Source organism: Hesperophylax consimilis, chromosome 14 (genome assembly GCF_061612785.1).
Source record: "Hesperophylax consimilis isolate HC1 chromosome 14, BYU_Hcon_1.0, whole genome shotgun sequence".
Taxonomy (NCBI): domain Eukaryota; kingdom Metazoa; phylum Arthropoda; class Insecta; order Trichoptera; family Limnephilidae; genus Hesperophylax; species Hesperophylax consimilis.
The window spans coordinates 14,041,958-14,055,691 of NC_142849.1; the positions used below are offsets into that span (position 1 = coordinate 14,041,958).

At 37.5% G+C, this 13,734-nt stretch overlaps 1 protein-coding gene across 2 annotated transcripts; it reads left to right on the forward strand.

The window, feature by feature from the left end:
- The first annotated feature begins 85 nt into the window (after positions 1-85).
- On the forward strand, positions 86-13,659 carry LOC149417941 (tRNA (guanine(10)-N(2))-methyltransferase TRMT11). 2 transcript variants are annotated; one of them, XM_089639559.1, is made up of 8 exons: positions 86-277; positions 950-1,339; positions 3,661-3,795; positions 4,085-4,274; positions 6,707-6,780; positions 7,032-7,170; positions 8,418-8,616; positions 12,088-13,649. In XM_089639559.1, the coding sequence occupies exons 1-8, from the start codon at positions 191-193 to the stop codon at positions 12,491-12,493; spliced, it is 1,620 nt and encodes a 539-aa protein (XP_089495685.1). In that variant the 5' UTR covers positions 86-190; the 3' UTR covers positions 12,494-13,649. The 2 variants fall into 2 exon arrangements, with proteins under 2 accessions (XP_089495685.1, XP_089495686.1); XM_089639560.1 differs by lacking the exon at positions 3,661-3,795 and having other exon boundaries at positions 12,088-13,659.
- The last annotated feature ends 75 nt before the right edge of the window (positions 13,660-13,734 follow it).

Sequence of the window (13,734 nt, forward strand, 5' to 3'; positions counted from 1 at the left end):
AATCAAAAAATTATGATGTAGGTAGCTAGAAAAATTTACAGATATTGGTTCCATAGATAAAAGGTTTATTTTGACAGCTATTATTTGACACTTGCGTTACCATGAATTGATAACCTGAAAATACATGTAAAATTACCTCAAAACACATGAATACCATCTATCCGCAAGAGTTTTGTTGTTCCGTTTTTTCATGACCAGAAATTGTTCACATTCTTTAAATATGTGGAAGAGGTACCTATTATGGTTCGCCCAAGAACATGTGGACTTCCGGTACCCGGTAAATAAAATTATATGTTTTTGATTTGGAGCAAATAAACTCGCCTTTCCACGGTGATTTTCAACGCGCTAAATATTTTCCTAACCTCCATACATTTATTTGTGCCTACATACTTTTAATAGACACAGATTATGGACATAACACTTCGTTTTAACTTAATTACTACAAGAAACAATGACTTACGTCGAGATACATGGTAAAAGATGCATTATAATTACATTTTTATTCAAAATTCCAAATTTACCCTATAAAACGAACCCTTTGACGCCATTTTCTATGGAGAGACTCTTGCGAAAGTTTCGTTTCAATCTAAATACGCATAAATTACTTAATGACCCCAATCTAATAGCCTGTTGTATGCGTGAAAATAGTTGTGGTAAATTTTTACCTACAACTACCTTTGATTCAACTTACTGACAATAATGAATGACGTTTTGAATTAACGATTATTGAAAATGGCGATATTGAATATTATTTTCGTAAATATTAATATACATGTAAAATCCTTTATATTTGACAACATTGTGGAAGCTAATCAAAGCGAGTTCAGTAGGTAGGTACTGCCAGCCTAAAAATCATTTAACCAGTGGCTATAAGCGCAGGGTCCCCTTAGTTTGAAAATAGGTACGAAAATGTAAAAATAATTACCTTAAATGCTATGGATTTTTTCAGGAAATGCAGTCTCTGCTGTCGCTTTTTAAAATCCAGATGAAATGGGTTGAGAAACCAACTCAGGATACGCTTTATTGGATTGTGGAATTGCCTTCGGAAGAATGCGCCCGTCAGCTTTCTTCTCGTTCCATGTCCTTAAGATGGTGTATAGAATTATGGGGGCGATCGAAATCCCAAGATCTTCTGCATTTGAATATGAAGGAATCTTTAACCAACACAACTGACAGTTGGCACTCTACATTTCCCAAAGGCAGCGAAGAGAGCGAGACAACCAACGCCTGCCCAAGAAATATTATGGAACCATATTTTACTAAAGATAAGTCGTTTAAAATCACAGTCGAGACGTTCTGTAAACATTTTACTTTGCCAGAAAAAGTGAAAAAGATAGAGGTAAAATAACAAGTATTCTTCTGTTTTCTTTGTAATTTATTCTTCATTCCGGAATGTGGCGAGGTTCATACCTTATATACTTTTGTTGACTTTGTAGCACAAAATACCCTAGAATATTAATAATACGTTCAACTCCATTAAAATATCGCCAGTATTTACTTGTATTGGCTGGCAACTCTGGCCGGTAGACGCGCTGGTGTAACATGGCAGAATCAAGCATAAAATCACCGCCATCGGAGAATAAAGATAGCGTTGATAAATCCTTTAAAATGTAGGTATTATAAATGTCAGAAATTGAAGGTATTGTAACTATTCTACAGTAATTGGTAGCACTCTATAAGTGGAAAGTAAAGCCGATACAGATGACAAGTTTGCCCAGTAGTTTGTCTGTGGTTCTTGAGAAAACATGTGGCCAGGGATGAAATAATAGGCATGAATTAAGGAAAGGACTGTAGTATGGTCGAGCCTTTCGACGCGGTAGCTTCAGTTAGTACCTGTGCCGGCCAGCAGTCTGTAGAAGCCTAAGATCGTGCTTATGTAACTGCCCAAACATTTGCATTAAGAATTCACTATTAAACGTAAGCGGTAAATATACAGAAAATAGGGACATGCTTAATACACACATTTTATTTATTTTTCGGAATAACTTTATTGAGTAAAACCTCAAATTGTAATATTTAATTATTGAAGACAATATTAGCGATTTCTAAATGAAAATATTTACCTAGACTTGCAGAAAAGTCAATAGATGTCGCACATTAAAAAAAAATAAGATAGGTTTATCTAAAAAGACGCTGTCTAGATTGCATTTAGTTCGGGTTGAATCTTGCAATCATACATAAAGATAGTTGCCAATAAAAATGTGCGGTGAAAAAATGAAGACAATGTTGGTAGTTCTTATTCGAAGTATGATACAGTTAAAAGTGACCGAGGGGGATAGGGTCCCATTAGCTCAGTTGGTAGAGCGGTGTCCCGGAAAGACAAGGGTCCTGCGTTCGAGTCCTAGATGTGACCGTATCCTTTTCTGATTTTCTGTTTCAGATTTTCGTTAAGAAATCGCTAATATTGTCTTCAATAATTACACACATTTTATTTTAAAAACACTATTCATCAGTTAGTTAATAACGAGTAGAAAGTATTTCAGTTTCCGGAAATGGAAAATAATGCATTTTAGTAGCTATTTCGTTAAAAAAACCTGATAATATGACGTTTTTTCTTCATGCTATCTTTTGACAATAATATTAACCCCTATTGTGCGGCTGGCTACATTTGCAGTCAAGTGAAATTAGCACTACATTGAGTTGCACTGCAGTGAAAATTAAATTTGGCTCTGAGATACAGGGTTTTCCAATAAGAGGTGTTATTTTGATATTCAATCGTAAAAGATCAATGGTTTCGTTGCTTGTGTGGCACGTAGCGCCGTCTTGTTGAAAGTACACATTGTCCAGATCAATACCATCCAATTCCGGCCATAAAAAATCATTAATCATCACTCGATAGCGATCCATTCACCGTAACTGTTGCTCCAGCCTCATTTTCGAAAAAGTAAGGTCCAATGACTCCGCCGGACCATAAACCGCACCAAACAGTCACACGTTGAGGATAGAGAGGCTTTTTAACAATAACTCTTGGGTTTTCCGAGCCCCAGATGCGACAATTTTGCTTGTTGACGAAGCCACCGAGTTGGAAATGGGCCTCATCACTCGAGATGATTTGCATTTGATTCACTCAAGTGAATTTTAATAATTTCAATGTGTTGAGGCGTGTATCGTTCCATTTTTATTAATGGCGTAGTTTCTACTTGTCAAATGTCAAAAAATGACAGCTTCAAAAGTAACATCTACCGAAATAGCGGGCTATTCAAAATAACACCTCTTATTGGAAAACCTGTATTTACAAAATTCAACCCGTCTCATAAGAAATAACCCAAATAAGAACCTATTTTAGGGTCCATAGGTTTTTGCTTAGAAGAGAAGAAAAAAAATTAACCTTAAAACTTTTGCATTTGTCGCAATGGCCGCCAAGTGAACAGTCGATTTTAATTTTAACAAATTTTCTGGAATCTTAAAATCCTGTTTGATTATTATTATCTAACTACTAGAATGTGTTTTTTATCCCTATTTTGTATATATTTGCCGCATAAGCGTATTGAGCAAAAAAAAAATTCTTTGTTGCCACATTTTTTGTTGATTTTGTGGGAATATCACAAGTCTTTAGTATAATATTACATTATTGAAGCTTTGTCATTTTCTATTTGATTAGTATTGATTCTTATGTTCTTATTTCGGTACAATTTCCACTTAAGTATACTTTAATTTCAGACATTTGTATATTTACCCATGGAGGGACCCATCAAATTGAAGGATCCAGATAATGAACTTATTTACTTAGAATATTACGGGTCTGATCCTAATAATGTTCCTAATGAACCACATGATTTATTCTTCGGAAGGGTGGTAAGTTAATATATATTTTAAATTCTTAATATTTTGAATTTCGTTCAAAGTGGGACAATGGCATCCTCAATTGCGACATGTCGAGAGGCTGAAGCGAGTGAGGAGGTGAAGGAAATGTACCTGGCCATTCAGATCTGGTCACCAAATACGGCTAAAGCCATTTCAACTAACGTTTCGATTCTAAATGGTTGTCGTTCACCAGAGCGATACGGACAGTATCTACCACTCTCAGCAGAACGCCTGCGTTATGTCTAGTAATATATAACAGCTTAATATTATTTTTATTCAGATTTCGGAAGGACAAAGGCAATTGATAAAGAAACTCTCCCTAAAGACACGCAAGTTCATTGGCAATACAAGTATGGATGCACAACTGTCCGTGCTGATGGCGAACCAAACGCAAATACGCAATGGGGACACGGTCATCGACCCCTTCGTCGGCAGTGGCTCTTTGCTGGTCGCATCTGCTGAATTTGGAGGTACTTTAACGCCGCTTTTATTAATCTTACAGTTATGTGCAACATCATCTATGTAACTTCAATACTGCGTACGAGCCAATAATTTCAAAATATGTTTTTTGACACTACAGTTAAACAGTTACAGTTGAACAGTTGATCAATAGACTACTCGTACACAGTCAATGTCAATGCCGCGAATTATCCATCCCCAGTACAAAAGAGCCCTATATATTTCTCCCTAGATAATTCTTGATCCACCTGCAAAATGGTTCTTCCCTGGTATTGAACATCCACCGATGATATAATAGTTAATTTTCAAAATCTTGAGTTAAAAATGTTATGTTATATGAACATCTTTTATTGCTAAAGTTAGCATTCCTCTTGTCCTGCAGTCCTCTTCTGGGACCTTTCTTCACTATCATCCATAAACTTTAAATGGGATAGAGGTTGGGAGTGTTCCCTGGACATTTAAAAACACTAAGGACGGGTTGTTTCGGAGAATTTGAACAATTCATCAAATTTTAACGTTCATTTTCAAGTTCCGTGAAAGATTTTTTCAAATTCTGTTATTATTTCAGTTCTATCAAGCAACTAGCCTATAATAATATAATAACACAATAACTGGATTCAACTAATGCATTTTTATAGTATGTTTTTAGATTGACTGAAATTTAGGGAGTAATTGCTCCTATGCTCCTTATAATATGGCTAGCTGCCGCAGGTCCCAATTAATTCGCTGTGTGTGATGTTTAGCTTGGGGTATTTTCAAGCTTTCGTCACATTTGATGACCGTCAAATCAATGATCAGTGCCATTTTGATTTCATGACTTTTGAAAGGTCCCCGTTAAACGCTTATTTTTGATCGCTGATCGAACTGTAATCATCTGCCAAGGATAGCGGTCATATTTTTATGCTTGTCAGCTGATAAAATTTGATCAAAAGCTGAAATAGACCGAGTATCATTCAAATATCAACATATAAAAAGGCACTGATTGTCGATTTGATGGTCATCAAATATGACAAAAGTTTTTAAAAACCAACGACAATGTCGTTCTTGTTATTTAATTTTACTAATTTATAAATGCATTTTCAAAGATGTATGGCATTCATAATTTGATAAAAGATGGACAACTAAAAGACTAATTAACCAATGGGGAAAGAAAAAAATATGAAATTAAATGTCATGGGTTCGATTCTATTACATAAATATTTTACGAATTTCTTCAGTAGTATTTTGTTTTAACCACTCGGTTTTCGATTCGCCATTAGATTTAATTAATATGGTACCTTCAAATATTAATTCTGAAATACTTAAATTGTTTACTGCGGCTTAAAGCCAATTAATTTACCTACATTCAGAGATGTGCTTTATTTCAAATAAATCCATTTCATATGGAAATGCAAAATGGGTATTTTCCATTTTGGATTTTAAATGCTTTTCTAAAAACCATTTTGCATTTAAATGCTTTTCTCAATGCATTTTCCATTTTAAATGCTTTTTTGCAACATTCTTCCTACTATCTCCACTCATCTTTTTTTCATAAGCCCCAAGTATCAGTCGGTCCTCAACCACGCTATGAGAGATAATTTATATTTTTCAAGTTGCCCCCTGGTAGGAGCCCTGACAATTGAGTGATGCCATTACAAAAAACACTGATTCAAATACTGAACATGGGGCCATGACGCTGTAATATTAAATGTTAGATAGCAGTTTTTACGTTGGCAACATTAGTCCCGCGCAAATTTTTTGTGGTTTCATAATCTGTAGTCGTGGTGTTTTTGGATTTACCATCATGTAATATGTTTGTTCTACATTGTGTCCATCATGTCCATTATTAAATGACAAAATTGTTTAAAAATTCTATAATTATTTTAATTTTTTTACCTGAGAAACCATTTTGCATTTTCAATGTATTTTGAAAATAAGTATTTTGCATTTTGCATTTGAAATGCTTTTCTAAAAACCATTTTGCATTTTCAAATGGAAAAGTTTTGACCCATTTCCATTTTGCATTTCAAATGGTTTTGGGTACCCATTTTGCACATCTCTGCCTACATTTCACCATCTATCCCATATTTTTAGGGTTTATAAATATTTAAAAAAAAATCATTAGATTTCTAATTCATTTTAAAAATCACCTACCTAAATTTGGGTAGTCATCGCTAACAATCTAATATTTAATTATGTTTTCTTTTACTTTTCGTTATGTAGACATATTTTACGACATTTACAGAAGATTTAGGCAGTCCGCAGATGAGTTTATAATCCAATACGGTATATTTACGAGGGCGCACACAAGAGACTTTTGAATTTGTATGAATTTTGGATTAGTTTCCAACTGCCACCACGCCTCTCGTCAAGTCTCTCGTCTGCAAGCGGCCTTATATTACTGTGTGTCGACTGCAAGAAATCTTTAGATGTATTAAAATGAGATGTTTATTTTTTTATTCAGGCTTTGTTTGGGGTTCCGACATTGATTACCAGATGTTACATGGGAAAACTAGACCAACAAGAGTTAAACAAAAGGTAATACTATCTTATATCTCATCTTCTCCTCGTGCTATCGGGATCAGGGACCCTTATCCTCGACACGGCGCTTCAGGCGTCCCTGTCCTGTGTTACGTTGGCATCCTCCGTCCGTATGTCCAGACTCTCCTCACAGTCTCCCATATCTTCTCACTGAAATTGAACTGTTGTTTCTCATTTTGATAGTTTTCTTATAAAATGCAACATTATTTTGTATGTTTTATTTATTGTAATTATGTATAATTGATCAGGAAAGAGGACAAGATGAAAGCGTGAGAGCGAACATGTGCCAATACAAGACGCAGAATCACTACCTCGATGTGATGGTCAGTGACTTCTCCCTGCCGCTGTGGAGAGATTCTATGAGATTTGACGCAATCATCACAGACCGTGAGTTTTTTTTTTTACATTAGCTCCACACAGAAGGCCCTGAGAAAAATAATTTCCCTAAGGGCCTATGCCATCTGTGAGAATGCTGTGTAGAGGGTTTTTTTGAGAAAAGGAAGGAGAAGAAGTTCTATCAGCCGCCAAGACCTAGACAAACCTCACCCCATAAACCCGGGCTACTTTGGGTGACCTATGAAAGAGGTGTTAGTTATCCAATAAATGGTTCCCGCAGCGGTGGTACCCATACCTGCCTCCCAAATTGAGAGTATTAATACTAAAATATTAGTAGCACGGTATTGTTATTATCACACTAGTTTCACTGCTCTTTTTCTTATTGGACAAAATTGCAAAGTATTAAAAATCAATATGGTGTCTTTTTCAATACATCTACATGTTTGAATTTCGATTTTGTTTTCTTGAATGAATAAATAAATGAAATGTTATCTTGGAAGTGGAAATTAACTCACTCCCCGACAGCTGATCAAGCAATAACTCGGCAGATAGACTCATTGATGACAATACATTTTCTAATCTAATTTTGGTGGCACACACACTCTTTTTTCTGAAATTGAATGACATTATAAAAATTTACAGCTGTTAATAAACAAAATAAATCGCAGTACCATCCAATTAGTATTCGGCTTAATTGATAGTGCGGTTCACTCATTTTAGTCAGTCCCTGGGGAGAAAGGTTCAAACCTCAGTCAAACATATGTATATCTATATTTTTAACTACAGTCGAACTTGGTTATAACGATTACGGCAATAGCGAGTTCACGGCTATAATGAGCAATTACAAAACCATATTTTAGTTCAGGCTTATCTTCATATAATTGTTGACTGTTATAACGAGGTCGATTCCCTGATATTCCGAGCAAATAATTTTGTCAACAAAATTTCTGAATACGTGAATGGGTCGCAGGGTCTGAAAATTATTTTTATGGGTTGATTTTTAAAATGTCTAATGAATATTTTGAAGCATGATAAAAATGGAATTATGAGTTATTTCACAAGTAATTTATATTTAAAAATTTGTGCCCCGTTCCAAAGTGGTAGACACTTTCAGTAACGCCCTACTAATCAAAATCAAAATGTCGCCCGAAATAGCCAGGTACTTTCCGATCTGCACTAAATACTTTCTTCAGCCTGACAACATGTGCCAATTGGTATTACAACGCCGTAGTCCCACTAACAGTCAGTAGCAGTTGTAATTGAATATTAAAGACTAGTGTGTTATTTGTTTTTGCTAGCTCCATATGGAATAAGAGAAGCCACAGAAAAGATAGGAATCGAGAGAGAAAACTACTCCCTCACCCCGGAGCAATTGCTGAACCACTATCCCGCCAAAGTGGAATATGGGCTGAGCAACATCTTTAGTGATCTGTTGGCATTCTCCGCTAAACATCTGGAGCTGGGGAGAAGATTGGTCTGCTGGTTCCCGTTGTACAGGCATGCACTATAGATTTCATTCCTCCTTTATGTAAATACTAGCTGACATGTACCCGGCCTTGCTCGACTTTTCTCTACTTTCAATAAATATAATATCCATGTATTATATATATAAACCTTCCGGAAGAAATTCTCTACATGATAGAGAAAACCTTATCAAACTCTGTTGCATAGTTTAGAAGAACTGAGCGCACAAACAGACAGACGCGGATAGTGACTTTGTTTTATACTATTTAGAGATTATAGTCAGCTGAGAGTTTTAGATTTTTTTTCATTAAGAGAAATAGTTTCATAATACAGTACTCGCTCACTAATCCGCCACCCAAAAAACTGGGCAAATGTCCAATTAGCGAAAGCGGTAGATTATAGTGCATCAATACAATATATGATAATAAATAAGTTAAAATAAGTTTTGTGAAAATAAACAAACACCATTATCGATCTTTCGTAAAATTGCCATTTTTTTTTTAATTAAGGTGCACGTTTATACTTGGGAGAAGACTCTATTTTGTAAACATACTCAAACAAAAAAATGTGGGAGAATGAAACTACTTGAATGCTGTTGAAACAGATTGAATGCTGTTGAAATGAGATCCCTGAGGCGTATGTGTGGTAAAACCATGTATGATCGTGTGAGGAATGTGGAGATCCGCAAAGAGTGCAAGGCTGATGTAAGCATAATGAGTAAGATTAAGAAAGGGACGCTTAGATGGTTTGGGCATGTAGAGTGAATGAGCGAAAAAAGGAGTGTAAGGAGGATATATGATGCAAATGCGAATGGTAGCAGAAGTCGGTGACGCCTGAGGAAGACATGGCACGACCAAGTGAATCAGATACTTAAGTCGGGCCATGTCAAAAGTCAGAATAATAGAAGAGTATGTATGAGACGATGTATGAATGTGAATGAGGCAAGAAGTGTGTGCCAAGACCGAGTTGTTTGGCGGTCCGTCCTCTCTGCCGACCCCTGCGGAGAAACGGCGTGATGGTTAATTAGTTTATGAAACTAATGGAAACACATGCGACAATAGCTGGAAAATACAGATGACTAACCGAAATGTCCTAAAACAACAATAAATAACCCTGGTTACTGGTAAAATAATCAGCTTTGACAAGCTAGACGGGCAGTGTAGTTTTTTTTTTTTTTTTACTATAGGCGACGGTTGACGTAAGGTTTCCGTGAGCACTTAGGCCATAGGTCCATTGTGCTATCTCCCATTTTACCCCAATCCTTTAACAGTAATCTGGTCCCTTTAATAAAGTTCACCAGGGTTGTCATTGGATATGTGGATATGTCTTCTGGTTCTACAATGTGTCTTCCCAGGTATTTGAGCCTTGTTCCCAACAGAGCGGGACATTGGCATCAAAGGTGAATTGGAGTCTCTTCATCCTCTTCACATTTCCTGCATCTGTTGGTGTTTTCCACTCCCAACAACTGCATGTGCTTCCTGAGATGGCAGTGTCCCGTTAGTAGTCCTACCAGTTCCCTCAGTGAGTTTCTGTCCATATTGAGTACTTGTCTGGTTCGCCTTGGGTCTGGTCCGTTTATGAGTACTTTGGATTGCCTCATTTCGGATGCCCTTTCCCATTTCTCCCAGTGCAGGGATTTGACCCACCTTTCAATATGTATTTTGGTGTGAGAAGCTGCTACTCCTACGGCCATATTAGATCCCGCAAGTGGTGCTTTCGCCCCGTTCCTTGCTAGTCCATCAGCCCGCTCATTGCCCACAATTCCTTTATGTCCTGGTACCCAGATCAGGGTTATTTTATTGATGGTAGCAAATTTTTCAAGAATGGTGTTGCATTCCATCACCAGTCTGGAGTCACATCGGTTACTTTCCAGTGCCATTAGGGGTGCCTGGCTATCAGAGCATATGCCTATGTTTTTATTCCTGTACCCGATACATATATTCTCCTGTGCACAAGCTAAGATGTCCTCGCTTGAAATGCAGTGAAATGTGTTCCTGAGGTATACTAAGTTCCCTCTTAGAACCCTGTAAACAGACCCCAGCCCCTGTTCCCTCCTCCATCTTGGACCCATCTGTGAACCAGATTAGTTCCTGTTTGTGGGTAGGGCCTGGAACCGTGTCCCATTCCTCCCTTGTGGGGTACGTCATTCTAAACTGCTGTCTGAAGAAGTATTCAACTTGTTTGCCATCCTGCCTCATTGGCTACCTCAGCTGTTGTACTAATCGCCCTCAGTCTTGTTCTGATATCTGTGTTACTGTTTTTGGCCAACTCACCTTTCCATTGTAACTTGTAGGCTGCCGCCATTGTCACCTTTCTATGTTTAGTGGGGGTAGATTCAGCAGCACTCCCATGGCTAGTATTGGAGTGGTTCGCATGGCTCCTGTGATTCCTCTGCATGTAAGTCCCTGTATGTGGTTGAATGTGGCCATCACTGTTTTCAGTATTGTTCTCCTCCACCAGACCAAGGTTGCATGCATGATTCTTGGTTTTACAATGGCTGTGTACAGCCATTGCATCATTTTAGGTTTGAGTCCGCACATTCTGCCGCAGATTCGCTTAGTTGCCCACATTAGAGGACATGCCTTTCTGCCTACAGTTTCCACCTGGTTTTTCCAGCTCAGTTTGGCATCCATGATGATTCCGACGTACCTAACCGTCTGAGGGTTCTAACTCCTTTCCATAGAAGGTTGGATTGCTCCATCCCTCTAATTTCCTTTTGCGAGTAAAGATTACCAGTTCTGTCTTGTCTGGGTTGACTGACAGCCCTGTTTCTTCACACAATTCTTCCACTGTTGCCAGTGTTGTCTGTATTAGGCCTCTGGTTGTGTCTGCATCCCAACATCTTATTATGGTTGCAATGTCATCCGCATACCCTTGTGTATAGAGGCCCCTGTTGTTGAGCTTTAGGATCAGGTTATGCACCACTAGACTCCACAGCAAGGGTAATAACACCCCTCCCTGTGGACACCCTCGTGTCACCCAATACTCTGATGTTCACCTCACCCCTTGTCACCGGTGGTTTTGTCGAGTCCATGTCTTTCTGCCCCTTCATCGATGGATTTAATAATGGTTCAGTTGAATGCTCCCTCTGTATACAGGAAGAGTCCTACTGCCAGTTGCCCGGTCGCCTGTGCCTGCTACAGTTTGTAAATCAACCTGTGCAGTGCCGCATCGACCGACTTACCTGGTTGATTTGTAACTCGTGGAGGAGCTTTTCTCTCAGTGCCCCGTCCCTTATGTGCCTATCCAGTATAGTAACTAAAGGCCCTACTAAAAAAATCTTTTAAATTTTATGCAAGTGTGTCTAAATATTATATTGATTGTGTGCTGGTGGTGTAACGAAGCGAGGTTAGGCTGCCTGCATGTTTCCCTCCATTATTTCATCTGTCAAAGCAACTGCTTTGATTTTGTTTATCACCCTTTAAAAATGGAATGCATTAAAATATGAAGGAAAACCTAAAAAAAGTATGTACCCCAATTTTATTATTTATCTTCCATTTACAGAGAGGACTACACAGAATCGAATCTTCCATCCCACAGCTGCCTCAAACTTGTAGCGAACTCTGAACAAGTTCTAAGTCAATACACTTCCAGAAGATTGCTGACATTTGAGAAAATAAAAGAACCGTCAATCGAAGACATAGAAATAAAACCTTTGTGTAATGTAATTACTACTCATTTAGTAAGTGAACAAAAAGAAGTTTCACCGGAAAAGATTGCAGGAACCACTTCAGATTTTAGAGAAAGGTATTTTAATTCTGGAGACCTAACTCGTAAGGAAAAGAAGGAACAAAGAGCAAATGATAAGGCGAGAGGACAGATTGAAAAAGCCCTGAGGCTCAAACGGAAGCTAAATCATAGTTCGCCGTGTCGTGATACGTATAATATTGACTCGGGTGGACCACAATGATAAATTTTAATTATCAGATACTGGTATTTGAATATCACTTTTGTTTTTTCTTAACTGCCTTCTACTTGTAAAATGCCAGCCTCTTTTGTATGTAAACTAGCGCAAATGTGTGAAAAATAACAAAACATAAAATTCCCACAGCCGAGAATCGAACCCTGATCAGCTGCTTGGAAGGGAATGGTATGCTGACGGAGGTATAAATTCATTATATGTATTTACTTAAAATATAAAATAACAACTGAAATCTTGCTGTTACGTAAACACCATTTCTTTTCAACATCTTTTGATAAATATTCAGTTGATGTGGTACATAGCGAAATGCGAACTTCAGTTAGGGGATCACTCTTCTCAGCGTCTTGCGGCTGGCAAGTATTGCGTACACGGAACACAAAAGACTCGCAATATTCGCAAGACGCGCAATACTGATAGTTGAATCAAAGTACTGAGATACTTCCGTATACGAGATATTATTTTTTGGTGGTTTTATGAACACTAGGGCCACAAGTAGACACCAAACGGGCCGCGGGTTGGCCACCCTTGCTTTAGAATATGACATGGAAAATCTATTGTTAATTTTGTTTTGATCTTTGACAGGAACCCGAGATTAGTATAGTACAATTTGGAGTAGTGGCTAGTAAAAGTGTTTCAATAAAAGTGCAATATTTCAAAGTTCATGAATTATGTTTATGAATTATGTATGAAAAAATACATCTTGTAAATGACCGCCACGCTTCACTGGCACATTTATACTCTTTTGGCTAAATTTGCAAAACATTGTTGCATACATGTGGCAGTATTTCGTTGACAGGGAGTCTAATTCCGTCCTTCAATACTTCGGTGGTCGCGGGCTTGTTGGCGTAAACCTGTGACTTCAGATAACCTAATTCGTTACGAATCGTGGCAGTCAAACTTTCACCATTTTAATTTAACACTCCGGACTCTTTGTTCTATCGTGTAATGCTCCATGTTTACTTAACTCCCATCTGTCTCCTATCGATCTGTCATGTCATAATCATGTGATATCATGACTGCCAACTGGCGCGCAATTCAAATATTGTGCTCTTATTGAAAAACCTTTATGTTTCTGTTCTGTAGAATGCTTGATGTGAGTTGTTGGAGAGGAAAAAGAAATAAAAATTGATTTTTTAATTAAACAACAAAACTCTATTTTATTCATGACGCCTAAAGCACACAAAGTAAAGATACATTTATATCTTTAAAACATAACATGCGTTGTGTCA

Coding starts and splice junctions, on each gene's coding strand:
- LOC149417941 (XM_089639559.1), top strand. CDS start 191: ATGACCAGAAATTGTTCACATTCTTTAAATATGTGGAAGAGGTACCTA. Junction 7,171..8,417: donor TGACGCAATCATCACAGACC/GTGAGTTTTTTT, acceptor TGTTTTTGCTAG/CTCCATATGGAATAAGAGAA. Junction 8,617..12,087: donor TGCTGGTTCCCGTTGTACAG/GCATGCACTATA, acceptor TTCCATTTACAG/AGAGGACTACACAGAATCGA.